General features: G+C 42.1%; 1 protein-coding gene across 1 annotated transcript in view; it reads right to left on the bottom strand.

Moving 5' to 3' along the window:
• Positions 1–3,185: 3,185 nt before the first annotated feature.
• LOC139696851 (protein bowel-like) overlaps positions 3,186–25,855 on the bottom strand; it is a 93,506-nt gene continuing 70,836 nt past the window's right edge. Inside the window, exon 3 of the mRNA XM_071595730.1 lies at positions 3,186–7,432. Coding sequence (XP_071451831.1) covers positions 6,184–7,432 — 1,249 coding nt within the window. The 3' untranslated portion in view covers positions 3,186–6,183. The remainder of the gene's footprint in view (positions 7,433–25,855) is intronic.

Raw genomic sequence — 25,855 nt, 5'->3', positions numbered from 1 at the left:
TCACCACGTACCCCCGCCTACCACAGTCCCACCTGAGCACTCCCCCGCTACTATGGGAGTGAAAAGCAAGGTTCACCCTCTCTCTCTGCTTCCCGGCTCCGCGCGTACCTATAGTGGGGCCACCCACCGAAACCGTTTCACGGTTTGAGGTCTCAGGATTATGTTCCCGATGGGTCGCGGAGGGAAGGAGGAAATGGACGCTCCTCCGAGGACGCTTGCGAGTCACCCTCGTCGATGATGGGTTGGGGCCTCCTTCTCTCTTGTTGCGCGGTGTATAGAGCGCACACATACGAGTGTACTACTCGGAGCTAGAAGTTGAAACCCCCCCCCACCTAGCCCCTATCAGGGGCCGAAGTCGTCCCGGCAGTGCTGGACTTCCTTTCACGACAGGATGATGGAACCGGGGGTTTGGCATTATGGAAGCGATGTGCAATTCAAGAGCGTCGGAGAAGCCCTGTCCTCCTCTGCAATGCAGTGAGATCTTGATGCCATTTAACTTAAGCAGTAGAAGTTTTACGGAAGACCTTATTCAAAAACTTCGGTGCAGTGATGATGGAATTTTTTACTCTTTTTCCATTGCACTAATTCGAAATTAGTCCAGTTATTATTCCTTTTACATCGAGTTATTAAAATAACGAAAAAGCAAACAAATAATCACGAGCACCTAAGTGGGCGAAAGACATCCATGCGGAAAAGTCTGGGTCGGTAGGCTAGGACTTCACCCTGCAGCCACCAGAGCCTACCTCGAAATAGACTGCAGAACTGAATTCTAGCGTTAAATCTTCCATAAGACGTTGTTGTAATACATCGTAAATTAGCTGCGGAATGTCGAGATACTCTTGTCATTGAGCCAACGACAATTAACGCTTAAGTGAATGTATAAGATGAAATTTTACAACAAAGCTAAGGTTGACAGGCTGTAGGCAGAGCTATGTCAAAAAATAGGCATGCAAAATATGAATGTTAAGTGAAATGAGCATACAAAGAGCTATGAAATGGGTGCGGTAATGATCGAATTATTATTCTTTTTTACTTTGCCATGAATAAATATTCACTTCTACCACTTAACGGTCCCAGAGCACATTTTTCCATTCATAGCAATTCGCTGTTCGCAATTTCCGAGCAAATACCATAGATTGTGCGAAAATGACACAAACGACGAGATACCTACGTATTCATGACTCTTAGTGTCTGCTCATCGTATTGCGGTAATCAATGGCGTAACTTAAGTTAATGACCACCCTTACAAGTTTAAAGATCTCTCCTTTCAATTAAATTGTAAAATGCAGAAAACTTGGCGATAAAGATCAGAACAGCAATCTTATCTCAAGGATAACATTCTGAACGTTTTACATTAAGAGGCCGATTAAAAAATTGAAGACCACATTTGAAGCCAGAGCGGTCCAGCCCCAAACTTTGTTTTTGAATGGGGAATGGAATGATTGGAATTTGGCATTAAATTCAACAGGTACACGAAACGGATAAATTTAAGATACGCAGCACGAAGTCGTTTATGTCGATTTGCTCCCTTTGAAAATGCATGTCGAATCAGTGGGAACTCTAAGGCTATTAGAGGAGTAAAATTAACTGAATTTCCTTATCTCTCGATGCCATTGCTCTCGAGAGACAACTGTATTTTACTAGCAATTGCACGGCTCAACCATATGCACTCACCGAATTACTATGTATCGACAGAGTAGTTTTATTCAGCTTATAACAACAAAGTTGGAAGAGACTGCCGTCAAAAATTATCAAATAATAACGAGTAAAAATCCAAATGCGAAAAATCTTTTCGGCTGTTCTCGGTTCTACCATATGGCGAACTCCAAAATAAAATTACTCGAATGAATAGTACTGAGAACAGGATAAGCATTCTAGACGGAATTAAAGCATTATTGCAGCTATCGGGTACCTAAGAAGGGCCACAGCATAATTATATGGAAATGTTTAGGAAGACCTTCTTGCGCTAAGTCGTCAAATATTTCAAATAATTTGGCTTAAACTGCCATGCGAACAGTTATCCTCTAACAAAGTAGACATAGGAATGCCGAGTCAGTATTTTGTTAATTGTTGAGCTGCAAACACTTTGAAAACGACAGGGTCACAAGCAATAACCAGAATTACTAAGAAAACTGAAGAGCAGACGAGTTCAGCTGGGTTAGAAAGAGGCACTGAGAACATGTACTTACCTCAAATATCAGCTTGGCTCCCATCTCCGAACGCGGCTGGATTTGACCTATAGCGCTCGAGATTGGCCTCACAATCACGAGTGATTCGGCCAAACAATAGCAGGTGGCGACTGAGCCTCCCAGAGGCATCCGTGGGCAAATAACAGGTTGCCATACCACGTGGTAGTGTGCTACAGATTTTCCCCGAACTAGACGCGGCCCGAAACTCGCGTGGTCTCATAACTCTTGCGGACTTCGGACGCTCGGAATCAAGCGGCATTTCACGCGAAGCCGCTAGCCGTAGACGTCGACGCTTTAGACCACCCGAGCTCAATCCAGTAATGCTTGAAGTGTTGGAAGGTTGGAATGGGAACATTAAGTGCGCCCAGGCATTATTTCTTAAAATATAGGAAACTTCTTACAAAATGACTTTGATTGTGCATTGGTTTTAGCCACAAGAGTGTCAAAAATCAGGCTCGGGGGTAAATAACGGTGGTTTGCGTCTCCCTAGAATGTTGTAACGTCTCAAGTTAGAGATTAGTAAAAAAAATTTATTTTAAAAATATCCTGAAAGAACTTTTCCTTTTTCATGAGTGAAATTCTGTAATCATTCCGTTCAATAATGGGCCCCGTTAATATCAACCGCGGGAAAGGACATTCCCATGTGCCACATAGCATAAAGACACCTACTCTGCATGGGAGGTTGTCCAGCACTTGTGATTTCATCGATATGAATGTTGTAATGAAAACGGTTTTTTACATATTGTTATGATTGAAGTCAAACTGCCTCTTAAAAAAATGTACCGAAAACATTCTTTATATGCAAGCGCTGTGCCCTCATCAGACGTCATTAATCCCGTGACCTCCAGAATGTTCGGCGATGGGTTTGATCATTGCATGGAGCGGCCAGACTTGATGGAAATGTAAACATATTAACGTAATGAGATATCAATCGAGGAATTTTGTGCGTCATAGCTTCGTAATGTAAAATTGAGGGAAATAAGCAACAAATAAACATTTATTCATGGAGGATTTATTTGAAAAGAATAGCACAAAAAGATAGTATTGTACAATTACTGACACAATGTTATTTTTTTCTTTTGAATCGCAATCACTACCAGCTAACATATGTCACCCCATGGCAACGAGCGAACACAACATATACCTCTAAATGCATCTTTTCCACAAACAAATATATATATATATTTCCTAATATTCACAAAGAAACAACAAAAATAACATCACATTTTTTCTCAAAATCCATCACAAACTGTGCTCGCCCCAACTCCAACACCAACAACTTCGACTCAATTGCACAATAAAAGGGAGAAAGATATAAAGATTGTCTTAGTCTTATTGTAGCAAAAACTTAAAACAACAAAGACAATGTTTGCAACCACTGTAAGCACGCTAGAGTGTTCTATAGTACCTTTAAGTGGGAAGAACTAATAGCGGAGGGAAAATAAACCACAGGGGGTCATCATCTCCTGAAGAAGTGTGTGTGCCTCAAGGAGAGACTCACCCAGGCGGAGGAATTGTAAACAAACAAAAAAACCCTGCATTACAAATAAAGCTGATATTTGCACCTATTTTCATAGATATATGTTCGTATTTTCAATCTACGTTCATTCAAATATATATTTACAATGCGTTTGAAGTCCCTAGGAAGGATTCGCCCCGCGAGATCAACTTGGGATCATTTTCGCCCCTAAATACATTTTTTTTAAACTCTCTCTCATCAATGCCAACGGCGGCGAGTCGATTTGCAAATTCGATCCCACCGAGTGAGCAAAAGCATAGCTATGAAATATAAAAAACAGCGATCCTCATATTACTTCTAAACACTATACAAGTATGAGTGATTGCTCGTAGTCTTGAACTATTAATGATCCAATAATCTCTAATCATTGGCAACTAGAAGCAATCACAAACCAGTTAATTAATATCTTCTATTCATTAGGGAAACGTTGCAACTTTATTTGTTACATTTTTTTGTAGTAGTGAACCAAGGGGGGTCTTGACTTTTATGCACGCGACTCTGGGATAAAATTTTCTTTCCCGAAATCTAAATATCATTGCTGAGTGTGATTTGAGGGGTATATCTATAGGACGTAGAAAACACTTATTTAACATTCATGTTCATTATTTACAATAACATTTCATATATACAGTAAAGTAAAATTAAGAATTATAGCGCTTTCATTCATTTACGAAATCAATTACAAATTTTGTACAAATTACTTTGGATGATGAACCTTCAAAGGCTACAATAAGTTAGAAAAATGCTCACATGATATTAAAATACTTACAAAATACTATGATCCAGTTTTTCTCCGTAAAATATAACTATATTACGCCGAAAAATAAAAGGGCCATGTCGATCAGCAATTGAAACTTATTTCGATAGTATTTTCGAAATAATACAGTTATTTTCAACAGAAAGAAGCTAACGATGAAAATACTTCAAGTGATCAAAGGCTAGTTGCGATGTTCAGTATTAAAAGGAAACTTGATAGTTTCCTTTAATGGGTACGTCTTATTTTATCAATCAATATAAGGTCATAAGAACTTTAATGTCTATGCTGAAAAAACCTTGAGATGGTCAAATGATTCAAATTAAAATCAAACTAAAATACTTTAACCCAATATACGATTGTACATATACTTAAACTGCAATGCAAGACAAATAAATGCCAACAATATTTCTTCAAATGAGCTAAAGGTAAATCTATTTCGAAACAGCACAAGATTACCTATTGGAGCAGTGATACTAAGGCGAAAACAAGAAATTTAGTCTTAGCCACAGATGAAACACTAATTCAATAAAAAGCTCATGTATTTAAAATATTATTGGTAGTGAGATTTTAAAGATAACAGCTATTATCCTAAAATGGATCAATGTGCCAAATGTGCTGATGCACAGATTTGGATTCAATTAATAATGGCACATTATATTACCGCAGGGAAAAGGTTATGCAACTGAAGCTACTTCATTCAATTAGCAGCCTGAATAAAAATAATCATCTTGCATGCAGTTTAAACGGATCAAGTAATAATACAGCTGAACTTGATCGTGAACAAAGTTAAAAGTCTTCATAATAACCAAGAACAATAATTTTATAAGAGACGTTAAACACAAATCGATTTGAAAAAGAACTTTGTAAACAAACATTACGGTCAATAGCTGGGGCTTCATAAAAATATTTCCTCAAGCAAATTCATACTTGAAGTAACTGCTCATTAATTATCATCTTTGTGGAGTTATTAATTGAAGAAGTACTGGCTCTCCAGCTCACGCTTAAAAACATTTGTAGCTTGTGATAAATTTATAATACATAACCGAAGATCACGACTCTTATCTTCACGGTATTCCACATCCATTCACAAAAGTTTGTACTCCTTCAAACCCCATCAATGAGACACCATATCGAGAAAGTTACTTGCTCTTCGTATTGGCGTTCAAATGGGAAAAATAACTGAAAATTTATGTTTTATCTTTAAAAACAATGTCTTTTTCAACAATTCAAATTCATGGGTGGTAATCAACACATTTACATTCCAATGCTCACGTAGCATTCGCAAAGATTAAGAGTTTAGAGGTTTGCTAACATTTTTCGTCATCGTAAAATGATTAGCTAGCACTATTGTGGTTTAGAATTATCAAAGGAAACCACGTTCACATACGTAGATACACCAGATTCTGGGTACTCAGGCTACAACATTATCTGTGCTATAGATTTCAGCATGCCCCTCAACACCTACAACAAGTCTACTTAGGGTGTCACACAGTGTCACAAATAAATAGAGCTCAATATCAAGGGAAAATTTGCATAGATGTTTTTAACATCTCACGCGAATGCAAGCGAGGTCATATATCAGAGAAAAAACAATTTAACAAAGACACTGGTAAGTTTTTCCGGCGGATCGTTTAAAAAATTCCACTCTTTCGGACTGATCCAGTCCCTCCACGTTCGTACTGAGGACGAAATTCTCACGGAGATCACCAAACGCACATCTATCGACGCATTATATCCTCGATGGAGAATCCGTGCATCTTTTGGGACGGTCTCTGCTGACCAGGCGGCTTGGGCTGCGGCTGGTAAGTAGGCTGGGCGTCCACGCGCGGAGGCACGCTGGAAGCGGAAGCGGCCGAAGAGCAGCCTGAAGGCCCTGCACCACCCCCCGGGTCCGCTGGGTGGTCCATCTTTCGATGCCCCCCGGAGACCGTATCTTGGGGCAAGGAGCGCGGCTGTATCATCGAGGACGGTCCCGGCACTGGGGATGACGGGCAGGGCGGCGGCGCGGCGGCGGAGGAACCCTCCCGAGAGGAAGTAGAAGTCGATGACGACTGGTGCGGACGATGGTTGAGCGGCGGCGGGACTTGGTGGATGGCCGGTGGCAGAGGAGGGGGCGATGCAGGGGCCGGGGGCGGCCTCGGGGGCGGCGAAACCGACCTCCCGGAGGAAGACATGATGACGACCCCGGAGGATGTCGAAGGGGACGCGTTCGGTGGTCTCAGATAGTCGTACGGGCGCCTCTTGATGGACACCGGCAGCAGGTCATTGGCGCCGCCACCGGACGAGGACGATATTCCCGGGCTTGAACTGGTGCTCGTCGAGCTCCTTATTGGCCTCAGCATCAGCCTTTGCTGTTGGGCCTCGTAGCCCATCCGGAAGAAGGGAGGACCGGATGGTGCGTTGGAGGACGAAGTGGATGGCGGATACTGCCCCCCGACGTCCCCGCTGGCCGATCTCCTCCTCTCACCCTCCTCGGAGCGACCCCGGTGGTGCCTCTCCGGGGAGTGGTGGTGATGGTGGTGATGATGGTGATGGTGCCGCGACCGCTCCTCCCCGGAAGTGACGTGGATGGTCTCGGGGGCATTGGCGTGAACCAGTCTCGGTGGCGGCGAGGACGAGGATGCGGTGGACGAGGAGGGGGACGTGGAGGACGGGGGTCCACCACTTGAGGGCGGAGGGTTGTCCGGGGGTGCGTCACCCACGGCATGGGTCAAGGCGTGCCGTCGGAGGTCGCAGTTGCGGCGGAACACCTTGCCGCAGGAGGGGCAATCGTAGGGCTTGTGGTCCGTGTGGGTGAGGAGGTGTGTCTTGAGGTTCGAGCGCTGGTTGAAGGCGCGGCTGCATACAGGGCACTTGTGCGGGGACTCCTCGAGGTGCAGGATGCGGTGGACGGCCAGGGTACGGCTCTGACAGAAGCCCTTGCCGCACTCCCCGCACACGAACGGCTTCTCTTTACTGTGGATGTACCTAAGGGGAGAAGAGAAAGGAAAAATGAGGTAAAACTTCAAAGGACACTTCACATAGATATACTCTGAATGCAAACAAGGCGATCATATTTTTCCTGACAGGATAAATTGCATACTATTCGATTTCAGAGGATTAAAGACAGCTCATTATAGCCCGGAAAATGTTTCCACCTCAACAAAAGTTGGTATCCAATCCCACTCCTTGAGATTTAATTCCATTGATGCTGCTTCTAGGTTACTTCAACAGAAAAATGGAAGCTTGTAATTCAGTACTAAATAGTCAATGAACCTCTTGATATAGCGACAAACTCCTCTACTTTTCTATTTAACTCAAAATTATCAAACACACTTTTGTCAGAACCAAGTTCAGTTAATACATTCATGGAGCAACTACGAGGGTCATCCGGAAAGTAGTACCCGTTCGTGAAATAAAGACACAAAAGTAAATATTAACAAACATAAAAAATTTTATTTGAAAGAGGATACTTTAAACTACTTCTCAACATAATCTCCAAGCAAATTAAGGCATTTGTCATAACGTGTGACAAGTTTCTGTATTCCTGCTGCATAGTCCTTCGCCGCCAGCTCATTGAGATACGCGAGGGACCCATCTTGCACAAATTTTTGCATAATGCAGATGGTGTTTAACAATTTCATGAACAATTGTTCGAGAAACATTGGGAAAATGCTCACAGATGTCATCAATTGTGACGCGCCGATCGTTCCTCACGAATTCGTCAACTGAGCTCACCAGTTGGTCTGTAATGACAGACGGTCTCTCCGAACGCTCATCGTCGTGTGTGTTCCCCCTCCCCATGTTGAAGTTGCGACACCACCGCCGAACAGACGACTCGTCCATTACATTGTCTCCATACACCTCCTTTAATTGGCGATGAATATCACATGGGCGAACGTTTCTTGCATTGAGGAATTTAATCACTGCCCTCACTTCACAACTGGCGGCGTTCTCAATTTTTTTAAACATTGTAAACAATCACAGAAACAACACAGGCAATGCTAGCGTCACGCAACTTGGCTCAGAGAAGGCAGACAAGCCACTGAAGCTATCTGACCTCGTCCAGCGGCTACTCGCGTCGTCAGCACTTCATGCGGCACGAACGGGTACTACTTTCCGGATGACCCTCGTATTTACTCTGACTTTTACTCTAAACATTTGCTTGGGCAAAATTATATGAAGCTATGAACGCCACTTTTGATATGCACAAAAGAAGTATCGAATGCGATCTAATAACTACTGTGAAATATTATGTATATATATATATATATATATATATATATATATATATATATATATATATATATGTATGAGTTGGTCGCGGTAGTCCAGGGGGTAGAGAGTTGGAGCGTTGGAGCTGACCGGAGGTTCCCGGGTTCGATTCCCGGGCGAGGCACTCTGGGCACCTGCAGCTCCACCCAAGCTTAAGTGATTTTTCGAGTACCAGATCTTTCTGGGAAACCATAACTGGCACAGAGAAAGGAACTGGCCCCCCTACCCTGATGTGTGAATTTCACACGCCGTATAGGGCTTAGTACTGGGTGAACTCTACCATCACCTACTAAACCGACCTTCGGGTTGATCACTGTGTTTATGGTTTATATATGTATGACTGTATATATATGCACATATATATACATTTCTTATCCAACCATATAAATATATATACATACATATATATATATATATATATATATATATATATATATATATATATATATATATATATATATATATATATATACACAACCACAGCTTTATTTATTTATCAGGGGGATTTAAATTAAAAATCATGAAAGCCTTTTAATAATATAAAAAATATATCAACAACGTGCAAAACCTAGTGAGTGCCGTAAAATATGGAAACAATGATTCAATAAGGACATAGTTTTTACGAGACCCTGAGGCTTGCAATGAAAATTTATGACAATGGCAGCCTCAAAATTAGAACTGGCAGCCGCAACACTTTTTCGAGGGTTCTGTTTTTATTGCTCATCAATGAAATTCTGCCATAAAAGTCAAATTCGACGTTTATGACCGTAAATGAAAACGAAGAAGGCCTCTGCGGCTCGTGATATGTTACTTTCTACGCCCAATGGTAGTCGAAATGGGTCGAAAATGAAACCTCTACCCATGAAGGTTCTAATAGGCTGTCGGGTTCTTGGATAAGGAATTTCCGAAGACTCATGCAGCGCTAATTATTAATTAACAACGGTGAAAGAAACGGAGAAATATTTATAAGATTCAAAATTTTCCCATGGGTGATAATACGCATAAAGGACAAAAATAAAATGCATATGTGTGTGTGTGTGTGTGTGTGTGTATATATATATATATATATACATATATACATATAAAAAACATAAACATATACATATATATACTTAAACATATATATATATATGTATATTAATATATAAAAATATATAGTATATACTTCTTTATTTACTTCTATAACAACAGAAGCATTTAAATGAGCTATTATTGGTGCAGATATTAAATGAACTTTAGCATTGTATATATTCTTTAATTAAGATATAAACTATTGACGCTGGCATCAATACAATAGAAGGTTGGTCGCATAACTGTAGTACTCTTGTAAAGGTAGTCAGTGCATATGTGGGCCATGCGTTGTGTTATCCTGACAAAGGGAGTATCGAAGAGTTTAACAATGGACAAGTGCTAGTGAAAAAAACCAGAGGGGATGTCGATCTTATCCATCAATTTTAATTTTAAATACAAGGTCTTCAGTCCTAACGAAGTAAATATTGCTCTTCTCTGTTATCATTATGCTAGTGATGCCTCATAATTATACCATCAATTATCGATGAGAATGAGAGTTGCATAAAAAAATATCAATTCTAATTACCGCCTAAATAAAACGTAGCGAATCACGACTTCAGTCTCTATTTCGAGCTGCACCGTTAATCTGCTATCTACTGCAACGGTTATAATTAATCCGGATGCCTCAATCAATTTATAACTTGTAAAATACGCATTGGAAATCTACGGGACGCTATATGTCCATAAATTCCATGCTGTCAGAGGGCCACTATCGCCCATCTCGAAGCTCAGATATGTCTGAGGCATGGCGCACAATAAAGCCCTTCCCGATGGCTTCTCTCCACTCAGGAAAATAGAATAAAGTTCCCATCGCCGATCGCCAGGTAGCAAAGTCACCCTTTCAGATGCAACGTTGTCCTGGGGAGAGAATTGGGGAGCCGAAGCGTCCCACCTCCATTTCCAACCTCAAAGAGCCCTCGGATATAAGCGGGGAGGGTGTCGGGAGTGGTGGGGGTTTGGGCTGAGGTTTCTTTGGGGGCGGATATGCACCTGTCTCTCTCCGGACAGACACACCCCCTCCACCCCGCCCCCTCCCCCACGCCCCCCGGCTACCGCCCTAAAACACCCCACCCACCGCGCTTTCGCCCCCAAAGGGGAACGAATATCATTCTCCTTCATCCCTCATTCCCCCACCCGCCTCCGAACATCCCCTCTCCGAACAAAGTAGGCACTCTAAGGGCTTAAAAGGGTCTCTCAACCCCACCCCAACACTTACCCGGGGGTAGTTTTCACCTCAGACTTGAGGGGTCTTGGGTGGGAGAAGTGAGGAAGGAGACGGGGGTAGGATTCTTGGAGGGTCGTGGAGAGATTTTTGTGAAGGGGTCCGAGTGAGTGTGATGAGAACATTAAGGCCAATCCAAGCCCGACTGAGGGAAGTACATCTCCCGACTTGTCTGCAATGAATTTTTTTTGATAATTCACCCGAGGCTTGAATCCGTTCGCCGGTTACAAGTTTGCATGCAGCGCGGGTGGGCTCGATGAAACTCGCGAACGTCTCAATCTGACTTCTCGAGAGCTCCCCAGATGTGTGACGTGCGCTCGTCGTGAGGGAATAATTATATGTTCTCCCGTGAATACAGAAAATATGGGATGGGAAGGTTAATTCTCACCAGGAGGAACCCTATTCACTACTCGTTCATGATTTCTGCATAATTAAATTAAGTTGCGAAAAAATGGGATTTTACCAGAGAAAATTTTTTCGCGTTTCTTCTTTTTGGGGAAGATTTGTTTTTTTCGAGGTGGAACCGTACATTTTGCCAGTTATTAAGGTAGGCAACAGACAGCTGAAATCATTCGCACCATTAGGGATAGGTGGATATTTTGGTACGGGGAGAATTTTTAGGCAAGGGAGGAGTGTGGGGATAGTAAGTCGGCATTAATATTCCCTTAACGAAAGGCGTCCACAGTTTAAAATCCCATCCGACGGACGGCATACTCTAGGAAAAATGCCCTCCGAACATCTTCCCAAGCAGGAATCGTGATAACACTGTAGAAATACTGCCACCTCAGGGAATCGAACCCGTAACTTCGGAGTGGGAAGCCAGTACAATTAGCTACCCCATTCCTTAGACTCAAAACAGATTGTTACTCAATAATATGTTTTATAAAGTCGACCGTAATTAGAATCTGGTCACAAATTGAACTGTAATAATTCCTATGAAAGACAGTTCCGTAAATAAACGGACTTGAAGCACACTTATATTTAAGTTTTAAATATTATGGAAACAAGATTCTCGCATTTCTTATTTTTTTACTTCGGCTACTTACGCTCTCCACGTCTTTGAATGCATCACCGAACTACGGACGAAAATATCATTGAGACCTTCTCAATTTGACAGAGTAATTTTTCAATTCAATAATTAGACGCATTTTAGGCTTATTTTATAAAAAAATCATTCTATTTTACATAGGAACTGAGGAAACGTGGATGTATATTGAAATAATGATAAAGAAATACGTGTAGCAGTGAAGCAAAGGAATGGAGAACTTCGTAACATTAAAAACCGATCGCATAGTAATTGGAAATGCAGACACTAACATGAGAGAGAACAAAATGGAAAAGAAAACTTAAAGGTGCGGCTGCAAAAGGAATTCTAAGGAAAGAAAAGTGTTTACCTAGAAAAAATCATGAATAATGAGAGGAAAGGTCGCTGAAAACACGTAAAGAAATCGTTTATCAATAGAAAATAAAGAACAATGATTGAGATGTTGCATTAAACATTGATAATAAAAACATTTCGACGATACCACTTCTAGTTTATCTGTGGACACGTTAAAGTAATATCCAAATATATCGATCGATTGATAGCGCATGTTAATGGATATAGCTTTCGGAACATGCTTGCGTATCGGTGGATGCCATCGATATCGAGTGACGACGGTGGAATTCAATGTCGACTTAGCGGCGTTGTCACAGCGATGTCGACACAAGCTCAAAAACATTTCTTCGGCAAGTGCCGATACGCCTGGCAGTCTTAGCTGCAATTACCTTCTAATCTCCGGAATGAAAATGGATGACGTCCCTCGAATGCTTGAGTTTCCACTTCGTGCTCTCGAAAATTAGTTGCGGAAAACTTTTACCGCCCGCGGAATCCCATCGTCCATCGCAAAAAAAAGATCAAAGTGCTATCGCCACTTTTTCTTTGAAAAAAAAATCACGAAACGTGGAGATGAGGAGGCCTCCTCCTCCAGTCTAATTACGTCGCAGGGGGGGGGAGGAAGAGGGGTGAAGGGTGGGTGTCCGCTTCGCCATTACAGCGGCCCGCCCGGCGCACCACCGTTGCGTTCCCTCAAATACGCGACCCTCTCCCTCTCTATCCTCCCATCTCCCGCCTGGACCGAAGGATGCCCTCCTCTCTCGGTCGGAAAAGAGGGAAGCGGGGTGGGAGAAGGATGTGGAGAGTAGAGAGGAATGAAAGGGAGGCAGGCGGGAGAGGAGATGAGAGCAGGAAGGAGGAAGGAAGACGCGAAGCGAGGACATAGTGGAGTGAGAGTGTAGAAGGAAAAAGCGTCCGCCTTTGCGTGCGTTGGCGCAACACACACAAACAGACACACACAACGCGGAACCTCAAAAAAGAGATTCGGCAACATCGCCAACGGACCGGTTGCTCTTGCCCGGGGCTCGACGCGAGGGGAGAGCTTATAAGCTGGGTGGTTGGGCGGTGGGTGGCTGGATACATGCGGATGGGGGGGAGTGGGGGAGGAGACGGACGACGGGGAAAGACGTTGGATGCAGGGAGAGAGAGAGAGCATAAAATATATATTAATACGTACGGGCGATAGATAAAAGTCCACGCATGTAAATAAAAATGGGTGCGGGATGTGGTGAGCGGAATATCGCGAGCCAAGAATGCATTCCACTGATTGCGCCAATGCGAAAAGGAAATCATGAGGGCAAACGGGACGAGAAGTTTCAAATCGTTTTGGGAGATTGAAAAATTTTAAAAAATATATATGCACAGACTTGGAGAATGTTTTCTACGCAGGTAACCGGACGGAAAGGACGGAAAGAGTTACGCCGAAGACCGCAGGGAAAAGAGAAGACGACAGACATTACACGATTGTGATGATTACATTCGTCGAAAAAAATTAGCAATTACTGGAACTTGCGGGAAGAAATAAATATATCTGTGGGAAGTAACTTTAAGAAAAGGTAATCTCATTATGAATATTCCAAACGATAAAATCCTCCGGAAAGGATGAATTATTGACCACTCATTAAGGAATGAGGAGCATAGAATAGGTTAACCCGTAAAGGCAGGATTCGCAGGCAAGAAATAACTTGGTTGGACAAATGAATGTAATAACTAATAGAGCAAAAGAATTCAACACGGATAGAAACCAATTTCCTACTGACGATGACGAAGAAATAGTGTTAACGATATTCTTATAAGTGAAGACCTCAAAAAATTAAATCTTTATGCCAACTACGCCATTCATGCATGCATCAGTTCAATGGCATTCCTTTTTTCTTTCCATTCACTCGTTATCTTTTAGTAAACAAAATATCGGAGTGATTAGCGGTATAAACAACTCGAACTCCTCTTTTTTGTTAAGCTGTCTACTTTCATCTATCTCTAAATACGGCTTCAGAGTGTGTGTTTGGACGCCTTGGCGAAGTTTCCCTTGCATGCGGAGACTGCAAAGGGGAAGATTTCTTGAGGTCGAAATGGTTGGTGAGGGTTAGTGGGGTTCGGAGGGGGGGGGGGGGGGAATGGGAGGAACGGAGTGGATAGGAGGTGTTGGTGGTCGAACAAAAAACTGTAGTGATAAAGGAGGAGGTGGGAGGGAAGAATCAAGTGGGAGGAATCTCATTCCTTCCCTCCACCTTACCAACGAGAGGTATAGGTGCACTTTTTTCCTCCTCCTTCCATCTCATCGCCCCCCGGGGCCACCACTTGCGGCCGGGACGAAGGGTGGGATGGGAGGGTGGTGGAAGAATATCATCCCCGGCAATGGGGGCGATGGGGGTGGGGCGGACGGGCGGGAGGGATGGAGGGAGATCGTCCGGCGCTGGCCATTCGTCAACGGACGCCGCGGACGACGAAGCCGAACTGCGCCACGGGCTGCCGCCGGGAATGCAACAGAACCAGCCCCCGTGGAATTGACGGTGAGGAGATTAATACCGACGAATTGATTGAAGATTTTTTCTTTCATTCGGGCGAATTTTAGATCGCTATGTTCCCCCTCCTCTTCCACCTAACGCACCGGTGCGGTGGACGAGGATGGGATCGAGCAAAGAAATCGTCCAACGGGAATCGGCAAGCCGTAGTTATGCTCGACGAAGAAATGCTCACAAACGAGGAATCGAGAAGTGAATGCATTCAGGTTCATTTTGGCAAGCTATGAATCGAGGACATGAAACAAGTTGAAAAGCAGGCGACATAAGATCGAAACTCAGTGTTAAAGGTGGTTGCCATTGATGCAAGGTAAAATGGATACACGAATATAAGTAGCTGCAGGCTCAATTATTATTATTGATGGTTTTCTACCGTCAAAGGCATATTTTGGATGGAAACATACCACAACTGCTATCAAGACTCACCTAACAAGGCGCAATGGCACCATACAGTAAAATAGATTCTTCTTCAAGTCCGCATGCCTTCTAACTCCCTCCATTCAATTCAATATGCCTACAAGAATACTTCCGTTACATCTTCCTCCCTTGCCTATGTTGTCCCCTCAAGCACATTCTTCAACATCGCAACGTCAATCAAAATGCTCTGCATCCATCTTTCCTGCCTCATTTGGATTTCTCCCAACAATCCTTCATCCTCCCCCACCATACCTAGCACTTCCTCGTTTGTTTTTCTTTCGTTCCATTTTACTTTTGCCATCCATCTCCAAGCCCGTACCTTAAAATAGTCGGCCTAATATGTGGAAATTAAATCTAGAGTAAAATAGTAAAATTGCAAGGAGTACGATGTACCTGATAATTTTATCAATGTCACTGTAACGCTTTGCGCAATAACTCACTGGGGAAAATCACAATTCCGCAATATGCAGGTTTTAATGAAAAGAGAAAAAAAAGATTAAAACATATAATAGATGCTAATTTAAGGGTAGCCTTGTTTTTCCGTTTAAAGTGCTACGAAAGTAAGAAGAAGACCGAATGTAAACAAATGCCGGAAAGGATTTACTCATAAAAGGTTTAGAAAAACCGATATAAATAGAGACCACACTTTTTTCAAAATAAGTTTGAATGCTGTCGGGCATTGGGAAAAAAACCTTGGATTTCAGAAAATGAAAGCACTACGAAACACCTCGCTGGAAAACACCCGCAAAGAAGGGAGCAAGGAAACCTGATGAAACCCCACAGAAAATACAAACTTAAGTCCTTACACACGCAACATTTTATACTGTAAATGATTATTTATGAACAGATAAACTACCTGGCACCATTTACTGTGTCGGGAATAAAAAAATATATAAAAAATTTTTGAAGTCGAGAGGAGGGAGGGAAAGAGACGGTCGATGTGGGAGCCCTTCCTAACAGAGTAAAAAGATAAGCCCTCAACCACCACCAACACCCTCCCCCCCCCACCCAACTCACAGCCTCGCAAGCACCCCAAACCTCCCTCTCCCAACCACTCCCAAGATCTCTGCCCTCCCGAGGTATTACCTATCCATTGCGTCTCCGCTCTCGCCCAATTCTTCCTCACCCCACATCGCGTGTCATTTGTTATGCATGGATTCTGTCCCGACGGAGCGGCCGCCGCCGCCGGAGGAATCTCGTGTCTCATTTATTTGCCACGGAAACTGGTCCAAACTGGTTTCCGAAGCGGGAGAGTTAATAAGTTGTCCGGACCATATACATCCACTTAATATGTAAGGAAAGGGGGGTAAAAAAAGGGATGAGCAGGGACTGCTCCCTGGGAGTGAGTTCCGTTTACTTACCAGTATATATATATATATATATATATATATATATATATATATATATATATATATATATATATATATATATATATATATATATATATATATATATATATATATATATATTCATTTATTTATTTATATACACACATATACGAGGGTCATCCGGAAAGTAGTACCCGTTCGTGAAATAAAGACACAAAAGTAAATATTAACAAACATAAAAAATTTTATTTGAAAGAGGATACTTTAAACTACTTCTCAACATAATCTCCAAGCAAATTAAGGCATTTGTCATAACGTGTGACAAGTTTCTGTATTCCTGCTGCATAGTCCTTCGCCGCCAGCTCATTGAGATACGCGAGGGACCCATCTTGCACAAATTTTTGCATAATGCAGATGGTGTTTAACAATTTCATGAACAATTGTTCGAGAAACATTGGGAAAATGCTCACAGATGTCATCAATTGTGACGCGCCGATCGTTCCTCACGAATTCGTCAACTGAGCTCACCAGTTGGTCTGTAATGACAGACGGTCTCCCCGAACGCTCATCGTCGTGTGTGTTCCCCCTCCCCATGTTGAAGTTGCGACACCACCGCCGAACAGACGACTCGTCCATTACATTGTCTCCATACACCTCCTTTAATTGGCGATGAATATCACATGGGCGAACGTTTCTTGCATTGAGGAATTTAATCACTGCCCTCACTTCACAACTGGCGGCGTTCTCAATTTTTTTAAACATTGTAAACAATCACAGAAACAACACAGGCAATGCTAGCGTCACGCAACTTGGCTCAGAGAAGGCAGACAAGCCACTGAAGCTATCTGACCTCGTCCAGCGGCTACTCGCGTCGTCAGCACTTCATGCGGCACGAACGGGTACTACTTTCCGGATGACCCTCGTACATACTCTTCACAATACTTCCATTTTTACCAACCGAAATATGCTAAAGCTGAAATAAGAAATGATTTCCATGGAATAGTTGATTCCAGCCCATTTGACCACGTTATTTCCTCTATCCCGTAATAGCTAACTTCTTTTTCTCACATGCCTTAGTATTTCTCCATGAATGTTGCTGCCATTATAATATCCGCCACATGTCTATAATCTTTCACTTATGAGAGAGAAATCTCAAGAACATTTTCGTGAACAAATCCACAAATCAAATACATACCTTTTGTTGAAGACGAAAGGTCCCATTACGATGTGCCATCTTAGTACTTTGCTTCTTCGAGCATCTACTTAACTTCCTAGAGCATCTTAAAAAGAGGCCACGTTAAGATGCGAATTTTCCTGATCCTAACGGTGCTCATAAATAAAATAATGGTTCAATTCTCGTGGCTGTGATTAGTATAAGATTTTACTTTTAAAAAGGGCGCTGGATTTTGTCGAATGCCTCGCGATTGGCACGGATTTTTCATCAATCTCCCCATCGTCTACGGCTGGACTCAGCCGCTCATACTTGAGGAGATTGCGGGAAGAAAAACAAAAGGGAACTCAGGGATAAGGTTGATGCTGTGACTCGTGTACTTCATCTTGATATTTTTGTTCATGCAGCTACTTGATGCCGACGCCTAATTTCTCTCCACCCTTCCCCATTCCCAGAAAACCCTAACTCCACGAAAACACCCAACTATCCCCGAGTGGAGCAAATTGTCTTAGCTTTCGGTCACCGCCCCTAATAACTAACACCACGCCAGATAACTACTTTCTTATATATGATGTGGTTTCCAGGGCTACCTTGTGAAGCGATCAATGACTTTTTGAAACACTTTGTAGTTCCACATATGACATTTATTCTCGACCTAGGTTTAGACGAGCATCGTCACGTGCTGGAATTTTTCTGTCGTCAAATACCCTTCGTGAATGGTGTAGGGACGGAAAAGGTGTTTCTGCTTTTATCCTCCGGGGAACTCCTTTCAGTTTTCGCCCTCTAGAGTACGAGAGAGAAAGGGATGGAGTCTCGGAGAGCCCGTATCGCTTGTAAACGCCACTCGCTGACGCACGTAAGCGCGCCATAGGTCGCCCGGGGCAAGACGCTGCGGGGAGGGCGGGTAAGAGTGCCCGCTACCATTACGACTTGACGTCTAAAAGGGAAGAGTCGAGAGTGATAAAATGGCGCGGCCTGTTGAAGAATCATGGAGGGTAAAGAATAGTAGGGTTATCGACATAGGCCGTGTGTGAGGAAAATGGCCCCAGAAATGTCAGCAAGGAAGCGCGAGGTATGATGGGATATTAAGGTTACATCTTTCGCCAAGATAGGCATTGTGGGAGTTCCAGGAAGCCAGTGTAGTATATACATTGTGAGGTCTGGAAAAATAAGTGTACTGTGTGAAGCTATAGCAATTTTTCAGTATTTCTTCTTAAAAGAAAATCGGCGTTCTGATGGGAAAAATACGTAGCGAAGAAATAAGGAGAATGGAGTGAAAAGCCTTCAGCAAACATTCAAGGTGAGCTTGAGCATACAGAGTTTTCTTTCATCCATGTAATTCCTGCGCGTCGTACGTTGCGTCTATTTATATAAGATCGCGAGCTGGACAACGAAGCGGACTCTACAAAATGTCCACAGAAATTAATTGCCACTTGGGGCATGAGTAGGTAGTTGCCCGACTCGGGTCGCACAGGACGATCGGACGATGAGGAACAGCCATCTTGGGACGTGTAAGAGAAGTTTTAATTACCACGGAGCAACTGGATTAGGGGAAAACTCCTTAACACTCCAGTGAAGAGTCCCCCGTCACGTTCCGCTGTGCTATCTTACCACCTCCGCGCTGGTTTTAATGGAGTCACAGTTTCCGGTAAGAGAAATAGGTTTCACTTCGGAACGTATCTTAAAATAAGAGCAAAGCGAAATTCTCGAAGTAAGAGGTAATGAAACATTACGAGTGACTTCTATTCACTACGCCCACCAGATAAAATAAAGAAAATATACTCCGGCGCAGCTAAATGGTATAAATACTCGTTTTCCCTTGTATCTACAAATAATTCACATTCGCAAAAAAAGCTTGAACTATTTTTTCCGAAAGGTTTTCCTGGCGTCTTGTTTTTCAACAAAAACTTTGCAACTATAATGCACAATCTCTATCTATCAACTAGTGGGACAAAAGATTTTTTCCGAGCTTTAGGGTAACATTAGAAAAATTGTACCAAATTTGGAAATCACATTGAGAATTTGCATTATTCATTATAAGAGTTGAATTAAAGAGTAACTCGGATACAGATATTTTTAATTGAATGTAGCAACAAAATCTAATTTAAAATATACATTTAAAGTGAAGTAACATGATAAGGCCAGGAACGGACTGCCGCGCAAAAAGCAATAGCGGGCTGCGGGTTTTATACTGCTGCTTCATCACTACCAGCAACTACAAAAATTAAAGTCTGTTATCTCTACTCAATTTCGCAAAGGCCCTTGTGATGGCACGAATGGTATGACGTTGATGTTAACCTAACATAACCGAGTAAAACTTCATATGGAAAAGCTACAATCTAAACGATTTCAGGTACTCAAAATTAGTAGGAATCATCCAAGAAATAATCTCGTATTTTTTTTATTTTGACGATTTATAATGGAAGATTCAAAAAATGTCATCTTTAAGGGAAAAAGTACGTAACTTTTTAGTTTCCTCGTGCCTTAAACCATACTCCTTTCTGAAATATGACCATAGAAGATTATGACAAAATAAAAGTAAGTTCAAATTTCGATATTTTTATATGTTCAATAGATGCCTAAACTTAAACTCAATCTTGAAGTCAAGCAAAGTTATTTTTTACTGTAACATCTTTATCGTGGGTTGTCAAATACTGCTCTATCTACTGTCTATAGTTCGTTAATTTATTTTCATCTAAGCCAGTCTAAATTATTAGGGCGTTAGGGAATTTCCCTATATTTTCGTGACAAATCAAAGATATTGACATTAAAACTAGCCAGTTTGTTGAATGCTTAACTGACACCTTTCCTTACTTTCATTTTTGTACTTTTGGCCATCTTTATTTAAACATTTTAAGTTTCAAAATTCCATAACGAAGCTGCAGTTAATATTTTCGGCCATTAAATATTTATAAAAAGCAATTCTTAAATGTTACCCATTTATATTACCCAAATAATTCAAGGTTTATACCAAGTTTCATAATTTTCAGCCAATTGAAACGTTTCCTTAGAAATCAATTATCATGGTCGCGCAATACGTCCGCATAAGTTGCAATATTATTATAGATTTACGTTGTGTAAGGAAGAGGTGGAGAGGAGAATGCTTGGTAGCGAAGACGGAGAGGAAGAGAATCATTATTTTAAACACCGTGAGCAGGCCTTTGCGAACGAACACGTTTGTGGGTGGGTAAATATCCGTAAGGTCAAGGTTAATCAAGCCTTCACTCCTCCCCTCCCATCTCCATGACCCTCTACTTTTCTCTAAATTTGCCATCGAAGATTTCGTTCTCGATCGAAGCGAAGAGAAATCACGAGCTCATTTATTCATACATGCGTGAATTTATACGCAGAATATACCAAGAATCTATCTTCTCCTTCCCTTTCCTTGGACATCGCCAAAAGTCGTAAGAGTTTCGTGGACTAACGGTAAAAATCATATATTATGGCATACATATATATGACTCTGGGGCATACGAGCATTCCAATTTTTGTGACCAATTTTGGTTTAATAAAAAAATCTTCAATGATTTCAATGCTTTCATCTAAATGTCAAATTATTGTTCCTAATTTGCCTCATGGTTGAGGAAAACACGTTTCACTATTACGAGGTACGCCGTAGCAAACTGAGCACAATTTTTGGAAACAAACTGCAACACACTACCAAATAGCAACTTTGGTAGTACATTTCTACAAAATATTTTTAAGGAAACTGATAAAACTTTCCTATTCACTGAACTTGCCGATACACTGACTTAGGTCAAATTAGATTTAGGGTGATTTTCTTTCGAACAAGCGGTGTACACTACCTAACAGTTGCCTGTTGAATATTAAATGCATGTTCTGAGTTGTCAAGGAATTTTTGCGAATAAGAATTGAGTACTGAATGGAAGGAAGTATATTCCATACCTTGTTCAAATTCGAATGAATACTACTAATTTACTCTTAACTCCTCGATCGAGGCAATTGAAAGTGTCGAGGATAATTTCGTAACCCCTTCATCTTCTAAGTTTTCTTAAAATTTTCAGGGAGAAGACACAGCTACATTTGCTTTGATCTAGGTGATACGTACATGAGAGTACTCAAAGGCGTCAGGTAATTGATTCCGGGAAGACTGGGAATTGAGTTTTCATATTCATCGAATGATACGTGATGCACAGGTATCAAAATACTTGGGACCTAAGTGCCTGAACCTTAAGAACATACGTGGAGCTTCATTCAGTAATAATAATCCTCCTAGCAAATGATAGTAAGGTTTGACTTCGTATGTCCATTAGAGAAGCAGGACATTAGCTGAGCCATCATCGTAAGCTAAGTTTATGTTCAGTATTTCGGTTTGCTAGTAACTGATACATGTAATGGGTTTTATAGAACGTGACATATAATTTTTAAATAATATTTTCGAAACAAAACGTTCGAGGTGGTTTTATTGACTCAAAATAGCATGGAAAGGTAGCCTGAAAACCACAGAACTCTCCTTCCCCCTCTCCCAAAGTTGAAGGAGAATTACTGGAGTTACATAAGCCCCAAATGATCCCGGGACGCACATAAGAGACTGGCATCGAAGCCCCAATTAGTGGTTTTGATGCAGCGGTGGACGGAAAATTAAACAAGGGAAAAAAAGCCAAGCGAATCTCCAGAGTGGAGTCAACCTTTCACTCTAAACATATGATGAGAAATTCCTTAGCCAAGCGATCTTGAATGCCAGAGCAGGTATTGCAATTTAAAGCGATGTCATTTCTTTTCCCAGCGAATATCAAGCAGGTAAATTGGAACGTCGTTTCTACAGCAGTTATTGCCTGGGGCATAGAAATACCGGCGGTTGGTTTAATTTGAATCGGTAGATTAAACCCAGCGTAATCATAAGAAAATAATATTTAATGAAAAAAAACACCCAGGGGAAGAAAGAAGATTCCTGATGTAGATATGTCTGATACAAAATTAATCACGCCCGAGGGGATTTTGCTCATGCATTACGCAGTTTCCATGCCTTCACCGATCAATTGCTACATAAATATAATGCCACAGTTCTCCCTCCGGGATCATCAACATCATAAACTTGGAATATAATTTTAATATTCATTTCTTTCAAATTTTCTATCCACACACTCAATTACTGAGACTGTCTGGGTTTTAAAATTTCGGATCCGTATTAAATGAGAAATATAAAGACGAAGAACGGCTATTTCTCCGTTTAATCCTGCATTTTATCCCGAAGGCTGCAACAGTTGCGCGCTGCCAAGTCACCAGGCCAAGCATTGGTGGGTTTTGTAATACATCATAGGGCAGTCTTAGGAAGCATTTCATTTAAAGAAATTCTTAAAGAAAATATGTTGCACTACTCTACGACCGATGAAATAGGTGAGCCGTTGCTTAAAAAATGCACAAGGGTGCATCCACGTGGGTGTTCACCATTAACACCAAAACGGTGAGTCTGCACGTCTTGCAATACTCTTCAGAAAAAACTATTAAAAACCAACTCCGTTCGACTTCCCGACCCCCTTCCCCCAAGGTGTCCCACCAACTCTCTGAGTCCGTTTCCATGGAAACCACCACCGAACAACAGGTGCAGGATTCTCGGGGTACCAAGCGATTTCCCACGGTTGGCACCGGAGTGGGTGCTTTTTTCACGCACCCTGCTTCACCCGTCGTCATCGGGGCAGGCCTCAGCAGATCCTTCCGTCCCTCGCAAGGCGATCAGCATGGGGAAGGGAGGGAGGGTGGGCCTGATTCGTTCCGGAGGTCCAGGGAGTAGTAAATTCTGTGCATTGCCATCTGGTCGATTTCGCGCAAAGCAAGCACTTAAAATCCGCACTCAAACCAAGCTGATTCTCGCGGTGAGAAGCCAGACGCATCTCGATAGCCGAACTTCACCCGCAACATCGCTATGCTCAACGTCCGTACAATCTCATGATCCGAGAGAAAACGAGATGAAACGTAAAAAACACTAATCGGTGCAATTTTCTTGGACTCGGTCAGATCAAATTCAACTGCGCATTCCATATCATATGATTGGACAGCAAAATAGACGTGTACATATTTTTTAAACGGAAATTACTCACCAAGTAAAATCGTCTCTCGCATTTGAAATTCAGGAAAAGATCATACGCCTTAAGGTGCTTTTACCAATCATTCTACATGGAATATAGCATCCATATCTGTCTTGACGGACAACATAATATAAATATTTGGGAACACGTTTTTTCATGGCCCAAGCAATCCTGGAGCGGACTTCTACTTTGTAAAAACGTTCCCCTAATTAAAATTCAGTCAAACTGCAATTTATTAAGGCAATAACTTTTATTGGGCACAATCATCCTGGTACTATTGTCCAAGTAAACATATTGCTTTTATGCCACAAATATTATTGTAATTATATCATAAACACATCAACGTAATTACACCAATATCTATTGAAGAGATATTAGCGAAGAAAATACATGGGTAAATTTCGACCTAGAGTCATTAAGTTATGACGCAACCACAACGTTGGCCCATTATACATGCTCGCATACTCACGTGAATAGTTTAAAGAAGTTTTAGATCATTTATTACACCATGTAAGATAAAATGGATAAAAAGTAATAATTGCGTTGCAGAAAGTAATATTCATCTTTACCGTTGCGAAAAGCCACCTTCCCTGCTCCATTTGGATCCTATCAACAATCCTCTCTCCTTTCCCACCATGCCCAGTACGTCTTCGTTTGTCTTCTTTCGCATCCATTTTATTTTTCCATCCTTATCCATTCCCACAACTCAAAAAACTCCAAACTAGGCTTATTATCTTGCTTCAACGACCATATTTCCATGCCGTACAAAAACACGTTCCAAATCAAAATTTTCCTCATATTTTCTTTAAATTCTTACTCAAAGTATCTGCCAACAAATTCTTTCTCCTGGTATAAGCTTCTTCGTCTGACGCAATTCATCTCAGGTGCCCCTACCACTTTGAACATCTTGTTCCGAAACACTTCCTAAATAAGCAAACTGTTCTATATTTAATAATAATACAGACTAAAAATCCGTTTGCCATTGAGTGGTAATAACTAAATCATTCAGCTTAGAGTGAAAAGGCGTTTAATGAATGCATAAGTTGAGAAAGGAAGAAAACAGCAGCGAATACATGGTGAGACCAAAGACGGACATGGAATGAAGGAAGGATTAAACGGGAATACGCCAATGCAAAAGAAAAGTTGGCCATGCAAAATAATATCCTACGAGCTGAGTAAAAACAACATAAAATTGCAACGGAGAAGGCAAAATATTACCTATCCAACGCATACCCTGACGTAATACCCGCATCTCAGGAGTAACCTCGGAAAACCGAAAAATCAAATCCCCCAGCTAAGCTGCTCGTCTAGGGGAGAGGGGGGAGGAGGGTTTGGTGGCCTTAGTGACTTCGAGCTGACAAGAATATAAGGGAGGGGGAGAAATAAATGAGAAGGCGACACGAGGGGTGGAGTACGTATATAAATTTCGGATCAGAACCCTGGAGCCCCTCCCCCTCCCTCTCACACCCGGAAAACCCTCGACTCCCACCCGAAGCGGCCCCATTGTCCGCACGACTCCCCTTATAAACGCACGATTCTCTCCCAAAAAGACCGATGGATTGGAAGAAAAAAAAATATAAGCTCTACCATGTAAAAATTCCGAGAACTGTCCCCGCATGCCCCCGCATTGTATACGATCCAGCAAAGGGAAACAAATCGTGTCGCTCTCTCTTTTTTTCCAGACTTTTGGGCCAAGGGATCGGGGATGTTCCCCTTGGAGAGGGATGGGTCGAAGGGACTCTCAGTGACGGACGACGGTGGAAGATTGTGTCCGCGAGGGAAGATGGGAAATCACGGCGTCTCTGGGGCGCCTCACGGATTCACCAACCACGGTGTTTCAGTCGAGTGGACATTTATTTCCATCTCCAGAATCTTCCTTGCACGCATACCTCCTTTCCAGAGAGAACCCAACGGTGTAATTCAGGCTGCGCGGGCAAAAACGGGAAAGGAATTTAGCGAGAAATACCGGGAGGGAAGAAGGAG

The sequence above is a fragment of the Hetaerina americana genome, unplaced genomic scaffold (genome assembly GCF_022747635.1).
Source record: "Hetaerina americana unplaced genomic scaffold, ioHetAmer1.1.p SCAF_7, whole genome shotgun sequence".
NCBI lineage: Eukaryota > Metazoa > Arthropoda > Insecta > Odonata > Calopterygidae > Hetaerina > Hetaerina americana.
The sequence above is the reverse complement of the archived record's forward strand: the minus strand, read 5'-3'. Positions and strand labels throughout refer to the sequence as shown.